This window comes from Bacillus rossius, chromosome 5 (assembly GCF_032445375.1).
Source record: "Bacillus rossius redtenbacheri isolate Brsri chromosome 5, Brsri_v3, whole genome shotgun sequence".
Classification (NCBI taxonomy): Eukaryota; Metazoa; Arthropoda; class Insecta; order Phasmatodea; family Bacillidae; genus Bacillus; species Bacillus rossius.
In genome coordinates this window covers 77,083,662-77,098,452 of record NC_086333.1, presented here as the reverse complement: position 1 = coordinate 77,098,452, position 14,791 = coordinate 77,083,662, and the positions used below count along the sequence as shown (strand labels likewise).

The 14,791-nt window shown below is 42.7% G+C and overlaps 1 protein-coding gene across 1 annotated transcript in view; it reads left to right on the top strand.

Annotated features, from left to right (window-relative positions):
* The window catches only part of LOC134532042 (glypican-5), a 415,253-nt gene that overhangs the window by 166,565 nt on the left and 233,897 nt on the right, over positions 1–14,791 (top strand). Inside the window, exon 2 of the mRNA XM_063368192.1 lies at positions 3,408–3,566. Within this exon, the coding sequence (XP_063224262.1) occupies positions 3,408–3,566 (159 nt within the window). The remainder of the gene's footprint in view (positions 1–3,407; positions 3,567–14,791) is intronic.

Sequence of the window (14,791 nt, the reverse complement as noted above, 5' to 3'; positions counted from 1 at the left end):
GTTATTGTACGTTCGGCGTTGTGGTATTTCGGCGTTGTGGTAACGACCCTGCAGTGGCTAGCCTCGCGGTCCGGCATAGAGCCTCGGACTTTCGGAGAGTTCCAGGCTTTGACGGTCCTGGACTTTGCGGGCCTCAAAAAGTTTAGTCATCCCTCGGAAAATTTTGACGAGTAAATCATGTGAATTTTTTTTTTTAAACCGAACTGAAACTAAATTTTTGTAGAATTTTTTGTACAATTCTTACTACATACTTACTGGGCGCGCAGCAAACATGAGCTTAAAAAAAGTATTCACCCGGTTAGCCTGTATGTATGTGTGTATATATACGTAATAAGTAGGGACACCTGTATTTCGTGAATATATTTCGTGTCAAGGTATGTCACAAAACACTGTAGATTTTTCTTAGAGTAATAGCGAATCGTGTGCGTGCGGCAGTACGGTATCCACATTCCCATTGGCCCCGTAAAGTGCGGAAAAACACCTCTCGCCGACCACAGCCAATAACTACAAGAAAAAAACTATGGTGTTTTGCGATGTACCTAGACACGAAATGTATTCGCGAAATACAGGTGTCCCTAGTAATAAGGTTTACAGTATTTTAACTGTAGCTAACAATTTTTACGGAAAATTATGCGTCTAAATTTCAGTGACCTCGGATGGGCAATAAGCAGAGACCTGAAAAATTCGCGGATTCATTTAGTGAAATGCTACAATTTAAATAATTATACCTTACTGCTGCTTCTACCACTGGTTCACTGTTAATCTGGAGGACTGAGGGCCAATTAGAGACCCTCCCGCATATAAGTGTCGAATCACAGGCTACCCATTCGAAACGACTCACAAGTCAGTAGCCAATGAACAGTTGGCATTTGCCCGAGTGTGTAGAGGATAGTGGAGTCTATCCTGGAGGTCATTGAACCCGCGAATTTTTCCGGTCTCTAGCGATAAGAAGGGACCGGATAAAATTCGCGGGTTCAATGATCTCTAGGATGAGCTTTATAGTTCTACGTACACTCGGTCAAATGTCGCCCTCTCATTGACTGCTGTCTTGTGAAGTTGTCCCAATGTAGCGGCCTGCGATTCGTATAAAGCTTCGGTTGAGTGTTTCTCACTGGCCCAGAGTCATCCAGGTGAGTTGTGAGCCAATAGGAGAGGCAGCACTGAGGATATAACCATATGAATTTCAGGCTTTCGTGAAATGAATCCGCGAATTTTTCCGGTCTCTAGCAAGAAGGTACGTTAAAACATTAATCTGTGTGTGTGTGTACATATATATAAGTTTGTCGAGAGGTTTATAAAAATTAAATAATGACCTGGAGCAGGAGCGACGGAGATTCCAACGATGACCAGGCGTGGTCAGAGCGCGTGGCAAGGGTCACGCCACCCAACTCCGCGGCTGAACCACCTGTTGGGAGACGCGGCGTGGCTCGAGCCGACAGGAGGGAACAGTAGTCGCGTCGCGATGACTATCGCGGGCCAATTAGCGTGTCCCCTCGGCGGATAAACAACCACACACACACACGCAACCAGGCGACGGCGGCGCTCTTTACGACCTGCGCGCACGCACCGACTCTCTTCTCTGCTGAATCTACACAGGCCGGGTTCATTATCCACGCGACACGCTGACATGAGACGTTAACAACCTTCAACTTAACATTTTAACACAGATACTTCATGAAAACAAAACATACTGTTATAATTTGATTTATAAGTATGTTTTTTTTTACTTTTACAATTTAAAACGTTATGTATTAGCTAGGGACTGGAAAAATTAGCTTATTCAACGACCTCCAGGATAGACTCCACGATCCTGTGCACACTCGGGCAAACGTCACTTGTTCATTGGCTGCTGACTTGTGAGTCCTCTCAACTGGGAGAATCGTGATTCGACACTGCTTTGACTGAGGGTCTAGAGTTGGCCCACAGTCCTCCAGGTTAACAGTGAACCAATACAAGAAGTTGCATAAAGGTACAATTATTTGCATTTCAGCATATTGCGAAAAGAACCCGCGAATATTTCCGGTCTCTATGTATTACACAGAATATTGATGGCTTCCGTACACAAACTTTTGTGTTTTCAGAACACTTCTCTTCCAATATCGCTGTCGGAAACGTAAGAAAGATGGAAGTGGAACAATACTTCCGTTGCGTTGCTATAAATGTTCTTTAAGGCGTTTATTTTAAGTCCTATGGTGGTCATTAGCATTTATAAATTTATTTCAAGGCAACGTTAGTTAGTGTGTTTTACAACATCCTTGGTCATCTCATAAACTTAAACATTCAAATGGTTATACAGTTTAGTCACATTAATAAAATTGGAACAAAAATATTCCTCGCTATTGCCGTGTGAATTTACGGAGTTTGCCTTCAGTCTTGATGCGTGTGCACAGTCACCCAAAACCTAAACTCTAAACGTCACGTACGGTGATACATTTACGTGACACATGCAGCGTGATGTTAATTTTTACTAAACATTGGCACGATCGCAAAAACAAGTGTGAAAATATTACTGCGTTTAGAAAATTCGCTGGTTAGACAAGTTTTAACGCTATTTCTACAAGAGCTAACAAGCGTACTAACAATACATTAGTGTTAATAAGCCTGCAAGTATCCGCTCTACCACTCTGGTTCTGGGGTAGAGCGCCTGCCTTGTGACTTGTAGGACCCGGGTTCGTGCCCCGGCTCCTCCATATTTCTGGTATGAATACAATCCCTTGCAACAAGTCAGGCTACCAAAGAGACGGTGGGTGGTAAAAAAAAAAACATTTTCAGGTGGCTTCCAAATGGGGAGCCGTTTCTTTTCTAGGGCTCCCCATGCGGTGGCCATTCCGGGGGTTTCTCCGGGGTCGCGGAGTTTTTTTTTTGTTTTATTTTTGAATATTTGTAACTGTTCAATAATGTTAGTAAAAGATAATCAAAATCTAACGTAATTCCTTTTGTATCTCAGATTTTTTATTTTCATTATTAATTATTATTTAATAAATTAAAATGTAATATTTATCTCGATTATTTTTCTCAATTAAAAAATTATTTTTTATTTATTTAATTGAATGTACATTTTACCGACATTGTTCATATTTAGGGACCGAAAAATTTCGCGGGTTCAATGACCTGCAGGATGAACTCCATAGTTCTACGTACATTAGGTCAAATGTCACCCACTCATTGGCTGCTGTCTTGCGAGACGTCCCAGCGTAGCGGCCTGTGATTCGATAAAGCTTTGGTCGGGTGTTTCTCATTGTCCCCAGAGTCATCCAGGTGAGTTGTGAGCCAATAGCAGAGGCAGCACTGAGGTACAACTATTTGTATGTTAGCCTGTCGCGAAATGAATTCGCGGATTTTTTTCCCGGTTCTATGTACTGTGTGTGTGGGTCAGCTCTGGACACCCGAGTGCGTGTTGTTCGCAGGCGCCAACCTGACGGTCTGCGAGGCTCCGGCCAGCTGCTGCACGCCCGCCATGGAGGCCGGCCTCAGGCTGCTGGTGAAGAAGGACTTCCAGGCGCTGCTGCACCACAACTCCAGGTCCCTGGAGGGCCTGCTCGCCTCCACGGCCGCCAACCTGCAAGGTAACCGCTTCCCGCCTACTCGTCGTGCGTGTGTGTGGGATTGTATCTGTGTCGGCGAGGCGGGATGATAGGCGCGACGCTCGCTGGTGCTTCTAGCGCGGTGTCTCCTCTACGCACGGCGGAGAGTAAACTTCTCTGCTGAAGTTATACAGGCCGGGTTTATTATTCACGCGACACGCTAACACGAGACGTTAACAACCTTCAACTTAACATTTTAACACAGATACTTTGGGGCATGCATATTTCGCGAAAATATCCCGGGACTAGCTAAGAGTTAAAACACTGTCCCATCGCCTGTGTTTCGTGATTAGGCACACCAATCTTAGCCATCCAGTTCGGACGGCCGCCAATCACAAGAATCACAAGAAAGAAAATTCTGGAGCGGGCGGGAATACCATGTTGAATTTTTTTCCCTCCCGTGAGAAATACATTGCCCTAATTATTAGAAACCGGGAAAGTTTCGCGGGTTCGTTTAGCGACAAGCTGAACTCGGAACACTTGTATGTTCTTGCACCGTCTTCAATATGTTTACAGTAGTTCTGACACGCCCCAAGGTAGTCTAGGCCAGGGGTCGGAAGGCTCCACAGCTCACAGCGCTGACACATGTCACCTCGCATGTCCTCAACCTGTCCGAGCGCCAGGTTTTTCCCAGGGTGTCGAGGCCTGGATCCCCGGGAGATTTTTCTTGTCTCTGGGTATAATTTTTAAAGTATTTAAGTTCCTCCCGAATCACCACTACCCCCTATATAGCCCAAAATGACTGTATCGAGGGGTAGACACAAATCCCGAGTGCCAGGTTTTTTCCGGGGTGTCGAGGCCTCGATCGCCGGGAGATTTTTCTTGTGTCCCGGTATAAAATTTAAAAACTCCCAGATGACTGTCTCGAGGTGAAGACACAAAGTCCGAGCGCCACCACACTCGTCAGGTGCTTTTTAGTTTATTAATTAGTCAATTAAATTGAAGTTTTATCAGTAGAACTCTACTAATGACATATATATATAATATACATATACGTGTTTTTTTCTCAAGCAGCCTTTATTTTGAAGATTTTATGTTGATTTTGTGAATAGAATATTTTGATTTTTTTTCTTGTTTTTTTTTTCTCCTATTGTCTTAAAATTACACGTAAATACAGAGAAAATACATTTTGCGGCACTTATATTGGAGCATATATTGGAGAATCTGTTTACTTAATATCTCACTGAAAAGTCTGTCAAACCCTGGTCTAGATTCATGACAAACCAACAGAAACTGAAAGGTTGAAAATCATAGCGGCCAATGAACGAGTGATTGAGGGTTATGTCCCGTTCAAGGTCATTATTTTATATTTACATTTAACACTGTTAAACTTTTAGACCTTTTGAGTGGTCGAATTTCAACAAAATGAAAATCTATATTTACGTAAGGCATACTTTTTGTATAATTAGCTGACAAATTTGAAATTTAAACTATTTTGTGCAGTGACTGATTTTTTTTGCACATGGTTTACAATTGGGAACTTAAATTTTGTTTAGAATACACTCAAAGAGCCATTAAATAAACTCCGTGCAGTAAGTAAAATTACTTCCTAAATTTCACTGAAGAGTAAAATATAGGATGGTCGTTAGATTTGAAAAATAATTCCATTGCCGCTATCAAAATTACACCGTGGAGGATGCTCAGTGGCTTGAAGAAAGTTATTTAGGTCTTTATGAGTTTTGCCAGACTTCATCCACAGACACTGTTGCCATGGCAACTTCTTGTCTTTGAGAGCTGTCGCGGACAGCGAGAAGTTTGGTTTCTGTGCCGCAGACAACTTTTTCATCCCAAGGGACCGCATGAAGCTATAACCGCCACCAAGTAGAGGGAGACAGTGTGTTCGGGAGCAGGCGATGAACCCCCAGACTTTAACCTTCTTTCACAAAATATTTTGGTGTAGGTTTTTTCTACCAGCAAAACCTACTGACAGTATACACTTCAACTTAATTCATTTTAACTTAATTTCATAAATGTAATATTTTCCTTACAGTTTCGTTGTAGCTTTAATTCACAATTTTAGATTAATTTAACGGTTATTTATTGGAAAAAAAAAATAGGTAACTATTTCGTAATGTGAATGTCTAGAGACCGGAAAAAATCTTGTAATCGTTTTGCGATATGATATCATTCAAACACGTTTAAAGTTTCGATGCTTCTGTGATTGGGCTGCAGTTAATATGAAGTACTCTGAGCCAATGAATAACCCTCAATGAAGCCAGTAGACAATGAACAGGTGTAATTTGCCCGAGTGCATAGAGGATTGTGGATTCCATCCTATAGGTAACTGTAACCGTGAATTTTTCCTGTTCCTAGTTATGTCTACTTCAACGAAGACTAAATTTTCTTTATTGACAGTATTATTTTAGTTGCCATTCCCAAAAAATCAATTCAAAACAAAAAAACTAAACGCTAATGAATTAATTCATATTCATTTAGCTGAGTAACTCCACTGAAGGATTAAAATGAAGGGAAACACTAGTGTAGCCAGACTAAAAAAATTACAGCATCTTAGCTACGCAAGGTTACAGAGAGTTTTATTTGGAAGGATAATTGTAATCCTATTAGTAAACTACAATAAATGCCTCATTCACAGAAATGGCATTAATTTTTTAATGCCGGTTTACACACATGTTAGTGTAAGCATGTCTTTCATACAAACTTAGCATGAGTGTTTCATGTATTTATGACTTGTATTAAACGATAGCATCAAACAATTGACTTCAGGAAAAAAGTATCGAAACCAATGAAATAAAAGTAGCTTGGCTTCTATGTTGCAGCCGCGTCCTTGGCGATTAATTCACCGACGTTTCGGTCGACATTGCAGTCGCCATCATCAGGGAGCAGTTACCTACTGAGGTAGTATTACCGAGTAGGTAACTACTCCCTGATGATGGCGACTACATTGTCGACCGAAACGTCGGTGAATTATTCGCCAAGAACGCGGCTACAACCCAGAAGCCAAGCTACTTCAGGCAATGGACGTGAAAGCCTGCGGGCATTATCAATGAAATTAAATTGATAGTTTCCATTTTTCTCAAGCGAAATCATTACTTCAATTTCTATGTGTAAACGTCGGGCTTCTAAAAGTTTACTGTTCGGTGAGATTTTGGCGTGACAAGTTTCTTTTAAAGCTCAATAAAAAGTCAACTTGTTCATAAAAAAATTGGTTGTCTGTAAAGTCGGTTTACGGACGATAGTTTAACGTGACAACGTCATAACAAAACACTGATGAAATGATTGCATACTTTTATGAATAAAATTGTATCATTTTTATTGAATTATCACTATTTTGTATGGATACAAAGAAGGAGTGAAATTAAATCTACAATTTAATTGATAAATTTACTTTAATTTGCACTCATTAATTCAAATATGTTTATTACTTTAACGAAGAGATTATTTTAACTATAACTTTTATACATGTTTGCTATTTTTACTTCTTCCAATCTGTGTTATTCTGTTAAGGATAGGACGATGATAGGAAAAGTAGGAAACGAATGGGAGTGTTTCAAGTTTAATGTGCCTCGAAAAAGTCAAATCGATGGTTGTTCCAATCGAGTGGAAGAGAAATAGATGCGGCGCAAGCGTACAATGAGCGCAACGGGACAATGTGCGTTACGGGACACTTTTTCGTGAGTGCAGCCGGCGTTCATCGATTTATTAGACCGTGTCACGTCAAAATGTTCAGATGGTTGCACCGGTCGCCTTGCCTCGAGAAGTGCTGGCTACGACCTCGCCTGGTGTCGGCGGACACACCGGGCCTCTTGTCCTGACCTTTAGCGAGCCGGCCGACCTGGGCGCCGGTGAAAGTTTAGGGCGTGACGTCACGCACAGTAGGCCAACCCGGCATCCCTGGCCAAACTCTTAGCTCGCTCGATCTTGGTAACAACCTAAATGCCTTCCAATATTCCAAAATGATTAAACATTTATCTCGTATTAAATGGAGCGAAAATGTTTAGAATGTTTTGATTTCAGTGTAATGAGCATTTGATAACTTTCAAGGATTTCATAGCATCTATTAATGTAATTATAAATTTGTTTGACCTTCGAACAGTACATTTCATTCCTTGCACTAAATAATTGTATGAAATTTTGATTTGAACCAAAGTTTAAGGTAGTATTGATTTTTTTTTAAATTTCAACCCCTGCATTTTTAGAGCGTCTCATAAAAAATGGTTTTACGAAAAAAAGTTTTAAATAATATTTACTCTTTTTAAATAAATTGTAACGGATTTTAAAAATAGGACTAACTACTAATAGGATAATGATTTTTTTGCAATCTTATCAGAAATTACTTCAGAGAGATTATTTAAATAATATTTATAGTTCTCTGAGAAAGATAATTGTGTTGGAGGCAACTTGCTTGTCTCCTTCAGTAATGGTTAAAGACTTATCTCACACCATCAGTTGGCATCTGCTAATTGAGAGATTATACTTGAGAGTTCACAAAGTTTTGTGAACATTCCGAGGTGTTGAAAGCTGCAAATTTTTTTAATGGGAATAAAGAAAGCCTTGACAAGTTCATTTTTAATTTGATCAGCTCAGTGATACAAGATGCACATGAACAGTTAATCCTATTCTTCCAGTGCTTCTTAATTTGTTTTCCTGGACATACAGCAGTAGAGAGAAATTTCTCTTTCAACAAAGATTTTTTTTTTTTGGTTGAAATTCTCTTGTAGCTCAAAGATTGGTTCATGACCACATCTTTTCACTTCCAGGTGTGTATTTTAATTTTAGACTAATGCGTTTTGGACTAGAGTAAAAGTACTTACAACTCAGAATATGTAATATTGCAGTACCTTTAATGTAAATTTTACACCACTATATTGTTTATTGGTTCATTTGGTTTTTCAGAGGGCTTTTCTTCTCTCACTCATCAATATATATATAAGATTTTTGAATTTCGCAATGCCTCAGCAAGAATGAAGGAAGACCTAAGAATGAAAACGATCAGGATGAGGTGTTAAAAACAAGAAGAAAAAAAGCAGCACACGAAATCAAGTTACTTGAAATGAAAAAAGGAAAAATTTCTCTTAGACAAAAAAAGAAGAGAATTATTAGAATTAGAGATGGAATTGAAAAAACTCAATGTTTATAAACTGATTGTAGTGTCAGTAATTAACCCTATGTAAAATATTAAGACGATATATAAAACCCTGAAAAAAATTGTTGTGTGCCATATTTAAAAAAAATTAATGCCTAATTATTAAGATTTCTGGTTGTAAAGAATTTTTTAAAATACCCCAAAAGTCAACCAAAAAGTCAATGAATTTTGCTGCTGGAACCTGGTGGACACCCTGATTTCAACTCCGCTCGTCGGATTTTGCCAAATAATGAACTCGACCGAGATTTTCCATTGCTGTACTACACGTATCAGGTTGTGATAGTGCAAAATGACGGCAGTTATCGCGTGCATACATATACATAGTTACAAAGCATGCTGGAGCCAGGACCGCGGTGCGAGCCAGGTGCCTATTGGTCAGGCAACTTAGCCAGTGGCTCCGCCCAGGTGGCCTAGCAGCGCTGACGTCACGCGCGCATGTCTTTGGGGATTAGTGCGGCCTTGCCCCCCGCGCCCTCCTTGCTCGGCGCTGTCAACTGTCCCTGTGTGGCCTGGGGACTTACAGAGGCCGCCGCAAGGAGTGGCGTGAATAACGCGCCGCTGTTCTGGATGCTTCGAGCTTCGGGTCGGCCCGGGATGACGCGACGCGACACGTCGGTTCTAGAAAGACGGCCAACGGGTATAAAAGCGGTGACGCCGGGCTCCGCGGTGGTTGAGTTCTTAACTAGCAGGTTAATTGAACAGTAAGGAGGGCAAACTCAACCACCCCCTCCCCCCCTTCGCCCGCACAGGCGCGGAGCAAACGGACCGTGCGTGTGTGACGACGTGGCGCGAGACTGTGTGTGTGCGGACAGGCGCGAGGTAAGGGGCGAACCACTGTTGAGCCTAGCTCCAGCGAGGAGTGTGAACTGTGGCCTGTCAGATACTTGGTGATTTGTGAATATACATTAAGTGTGGTGATTCAATTAGTAATTTAATTATTAGTCGCGAATAAAACCGTACAATGATGAGTTTGAATTCCTTCGGTGTACTTCGGCTGCATGATCACGACAAATTAAGTTGAAAAATTCTATACATCTTATGGTCTATAAAGGGCTTCCCAAGTCTGGTATATGACCTTGAAGTGTAGGCAAAACACGATTTTTATTGTAATTAATATAGAAAATATTTAAGATGCAACACTTAAGTGTCTGGACGCCAGGAAGAACACACACACACAGTGACGGAGCAGGTAGTACAAAGTAACTCTTGTCCCAGCCTGTAATCACACCGCGCGAGACGCAGCGAGCCAAGCCTCGTCGACGCTTGTCGTCGCCTCGTGAATTATTCATGGCTGCATCGCCGCGCACGCGCGTGTGTGTGTGTGTGTGTTCGGCGGCGCGGTTCGCGTCCATCGCGCGGCCAATCCACGCCGGCCCGTGACAAGCAGCGAGTGTTGGTTGGCCGCGTCTCGTGCTGTGTCTCACTCGCCGGCGTGAAGCACGCCCGCGAGGCTTGTGCGCGGAGCGGGTTGTCTGCCTGCAGGGGTTCGCTGACCTCGAGGCTATACACCTCGTTCCTCTGCACTGGAGACAAGTAGTGCCACGGATTACTTTTCATATCACGGTAATCTTCACAGTGTTATGTATACTCCACCCACGTGAGCTTTTCCCATTGTCTAAATTCTTACTGCACAAACTCAACCTTTTTCTGCTGGCTGGTAGTTGACTGACCCACGGTCGTAGAGGGTAGTGTCGAGAAAATTGTGATCCAAACATCAAAGAGATTTTCGTTTGTGTACTCTGCACATTCCAGTAAATTTTAAGTGGAAGCGGTGAAAAGTATTTAAAACGAAACTCTTACGCGCAATTCTATATCGAACACCTTAGTAACACCTTAAATAATAGCCTCGTAATTGCAAGTGCGTTGTCGTATGTTGGCATATATAGTCGCTAATACGACCTTGAGTTTGCGTCGCGGGAGATGATGGTTTTAGAATCATGGTAACTGCTACAATTAACAGTCTTGTCTCGAAGTCTACCTAAAATCAGCACGTTACTGCGAATAATATATATTTACGTGTTTGCATTTAATTGTTTTATTTATACAAATGACCTTAGTGATATAAAAAAAGTATGGCTGCATGGCCACCACATGAATTGGAAGTGAAACTATACATTATTTTTATAGTTCTAGGTCATTTCAATAATTCCGCTGCTGCCAGCTGTGTTTTTGGCAAGTGACTTAATTTAATAGCTAAAATATTATATATGAATTCGCAGTTCGAGAGATTCACATGTTATGTGTAACTTGAGTGATTTAAAATTTATATGAACCTGGAAACTCAGTAGTTGTTTTATGGGTAATTTTAATGTGTAATATGTAATTGACATATCCATGGCCATATGTTTTCGCCACAACCAGTTGCTTGGTGTCGCCATAGATGTGCAAATGAAACAAATATGATGCCAAAAAAGAAAAGCTGTCAAACCAATTCTTTTCCCGAAAGCTAACTTTTTCTATAACTCTCGGAGCATTACAATTTGTTTTTTCCGTTACGGTCTAATGACAGCAGTACAACTTTCCCTACCGCTGCAATGAAGTTCTATTTGGAAAATTCGATAATAATATTTATTGGAAAGGTTATACAGTTAGGTCATCCTGTAGTTATTAAATATATGCGTCTAGGCAGGGGTGTATTTGTGTTAGTAAGGCAGTATGATAAGTGCAATTCTCTCTGGTGCTTCTAACACGGTATCGCTTCTAAGCGTAATAGGGCTTGAGCGGTAACCATAAAGGTGTAATTCAATTCTCTTGAGCAATTTCTATAATCTGTTCCGGGTGTTTTTTTTTCCTAAAACATTATTCTGGAAACACGTTTCAGCCACTCTTACGTTTATGAAAATACGAATTAAAAATAAAAAGCTTATGTGTCGTCGGTGTATTCTTCAGTGCTTTTCGTAAACAGACACCACTAGGATATGTTGAGCAGTGTTCAAGTGGCGTTGTTTCCTCTGGAGCTCTGCAGGAGGGGGGGGGGACGACTCGGCCAATGGGAACGCGCTGAGTCCGACGACCCGCAGCCTCCGGGAGGCGCCGGCTCGCGCCGCCCCAAGGCCGTCTGCAGCGGCCGCACTGACACCGCCGGCCTTGTTATTAGGGCCCATAACTCTCGCCGCTGCTGGCGGAGCCGCCCGCGCCTGGCCGGCAGTCACTTAGCCGCGGACCTTTATTCTCACACACATCAGCGGTCCGTATACCCGCTTCCAGCGCGGTGTCGCCCCTGAACTGGTCGTGCCCAGGGCAACCATGTCTTACATGGCGGAGAAATAAAGACATAGGTATAATACAAGGTCCTTAGGTGCTCTCAAGAATCATTACCGGGCGTTTCATGTCTAAAAATTAGTCTGAAAAAACCCATCTTAACACGTTCCACGCTCCTAAAACAACTGCTACTACTGTACTGTGTGAAATATTTTTTAAAATGTTACTACTGTTACCAGAAATAGCTTGCTAGTCTGAAATTAACCTTCTGATGCCAGCCGACGCCAGGAAGAACACACACAGTAACGGAGCAGGTAGCACAAAGTAACTCTTGTCCTAGCCTGTAATCACAGGGCCCGAGACGCAGCGAGCCAAGCCTCGGCCACGCTTGTCGTCGCCTCGTGAATTATTCATGGCTGCATCACCGCGCGCGCGTGTGTGTGTGTCCGGCGGCGCGGTTCGCGTCCATGGCGCGGCCAATCCACGCCGGCCCGTGACAAGCAGCGAGTGTTGGTTGGCCGCGTCTCGTGCCGTGTCTCACTCGTCGGCGTGAAGCACGCCCGCGAGGCTTGTGTGCGGTGCGGGTTGTCTGCTTACAGGGGTTCGCTGACCTCAAGGCTAGACACCCGCCGAAATACCAAATTGACCACAACGCCGATAGCTAGAAAACTGCTGTGTACCACAACGCCGAATTACCACAACGCCGAAAACCACTAACGCCGAAAAATGTCATTGCAGGACTGCCACAAAGGTTAGGTTAGGTTAGACTAGGTTAGGTTGGACGAGGTTAGGTTAGACTAGGTTAGGATAGGCTAGGTTAGGTTATATTATGCTAGGTTAGGTTAGGTAAGGTTAGGTTTGATTGTGGTATTTAGGCGTTAAGGTACATTTAAGAAACACACAAATTCATTCAGTTGTTATTTCGGCGTTGTGGTACACAGCAGTTTTCTAGCTGTCTGCGTTGTGGTCATTTTTGACATTCGGCGTTATGGTATTTCGGCGTTGTGGTAACGACCCCTGTACACCTCGTTCCTCTGCACTGGAGACAAGTAGCGTCACGGATTACTTTTACTGTCACGCTAAACTTCACAGTGTTATTTATACTCCACCCACGTGTGCTTTTCCAGTTGGCTGATTTCTTACTCAACTTCTTCTGAGTGGGTGGATGCGATTCAGCCGCTCCAGTCGTAGAGGCGAGTGCCGAGAGAATTGTGATTCAATTATCTAATAAATCGAAAGGTATACTGGTATACATGATTGCAATTACTTTGCGACCAAAGGAATCCGCGAAATTTTCGTGTCTCTAATGTGCACATTCCAACAAAAAATATAATCTGGAAGTCGTGAAGAGGTTACACAGGATATATATATATATATATATATATATATATATATATATATATATATAGGTAAGACATCTATAAAATCAAACCGATACGTACTCACGCCAAAAAAAAAATTGGACCCCATGAAAACGTCAGTAGCGACTGTCTTAATGACTCATTTAACTACCAGCCTCGGGGACGCAAGTAGCGTGGTCGAATCTTCAAGTTTATAGTCGCTAATACGACCTTGAATTTTTTGTCGCTGGCAAGCGGGTTGGTGAAGGGAAATAAAAAAAGGGGGGGGGGGGCGTTAACCGGTCAAAACTAGCATCCCCGGGCCTTTCTGTTCAGTGTAACTCACGAACCAGGCGTGGTAGTGCGTTTGCACGGATATGTGTGTGTGAGAGTTGGTCCAGGTCTATTGATTTAGGTATTAATGTGTGTACTTGGACAGTGTTTCTTTGTAAAAATACAACTTAAAGTAGGGGCAGGCATTTTTCGCAAAAAAAAAAACTGAAAGCCAATTAGACCGCAACAAGGTAGGTATGTCCGCATCAACGTTTACTTCCTTGTGATTGGCGGCCGTTTTGCGAGAGAAGTCGTTACCTTCATTTGACCGAGCCACTCAGGACGTGTTTGCTTCCGCGCTGAACATTAGACATTAACATGAGAGAAAACTCGCCCAATCACGAAACGCAGTCGATGCCACGGTGTTTTAACGTTCAGCTGGATCGGAATCTTTTCGCGGAATGTGCATGCCCCTTCGCTGGCGCCAACAGAAGATATACATTCATTTTTTCGTTGCATGTAGCAGGCGCTGGGTCGCGCAGAGAAGCTCCGAGCAAGCGAGACGGTGTCAGGAGCGACGGTCTTGAATATGAAAGACCGGAAACCCAACGTGGTTTTTCTGCACCCGCATGCAGTCACTGACTACACTGTAGGGGCATGCATATTTCGCGAAAATATCCCGGGACAAGCTGAAGGTTAAAACACTTTAGCATCGTCTGTGTTTCGTGATGGCTTTGAATATATATACTGTATAGAAGTCGCCAGCCCAGGTTAAAATTTCTAATACGGTTTTGAGGTAGTTGGTTAATTCACCGCCGCAATCGCCACCATCTCTAGGGCATCGACTTGGGTGGTCCCTAGCGGACAAGTTTCAAACTCTTCAAACCCCCTTCCCCCTCCCGCTGAACGACCGTGAGCTGCAGTGAATGATAGGTGAGGGGTGCGGGGAATGACAGCGGGCGACAGAGCTGCGCTCTAACGTGTAAATAACAACTAAGACGATACAGGGCGTTACGGCAGCGCACTGCAGCGGCGAAGTTCCCAAGCTGCTCATCATACGCATCTGAAAAACGTAGAGTAAATCCTATCCACTCGCGACTTCTATACAGTATATATATTCAAAGGTGATGGGTAGGGACCGGAAAAATTCGCAGGTTCAATGACCTCCAGGATGAACTCCATAATTCTGCGAACACTCGGTCAAATGTCACCCACTCATTGGCTGTTGACATGTGAGACGTCCCAACGTAGCAGCCTGTGATTCGATAAAACTTTAGTTGGGTGTTTCT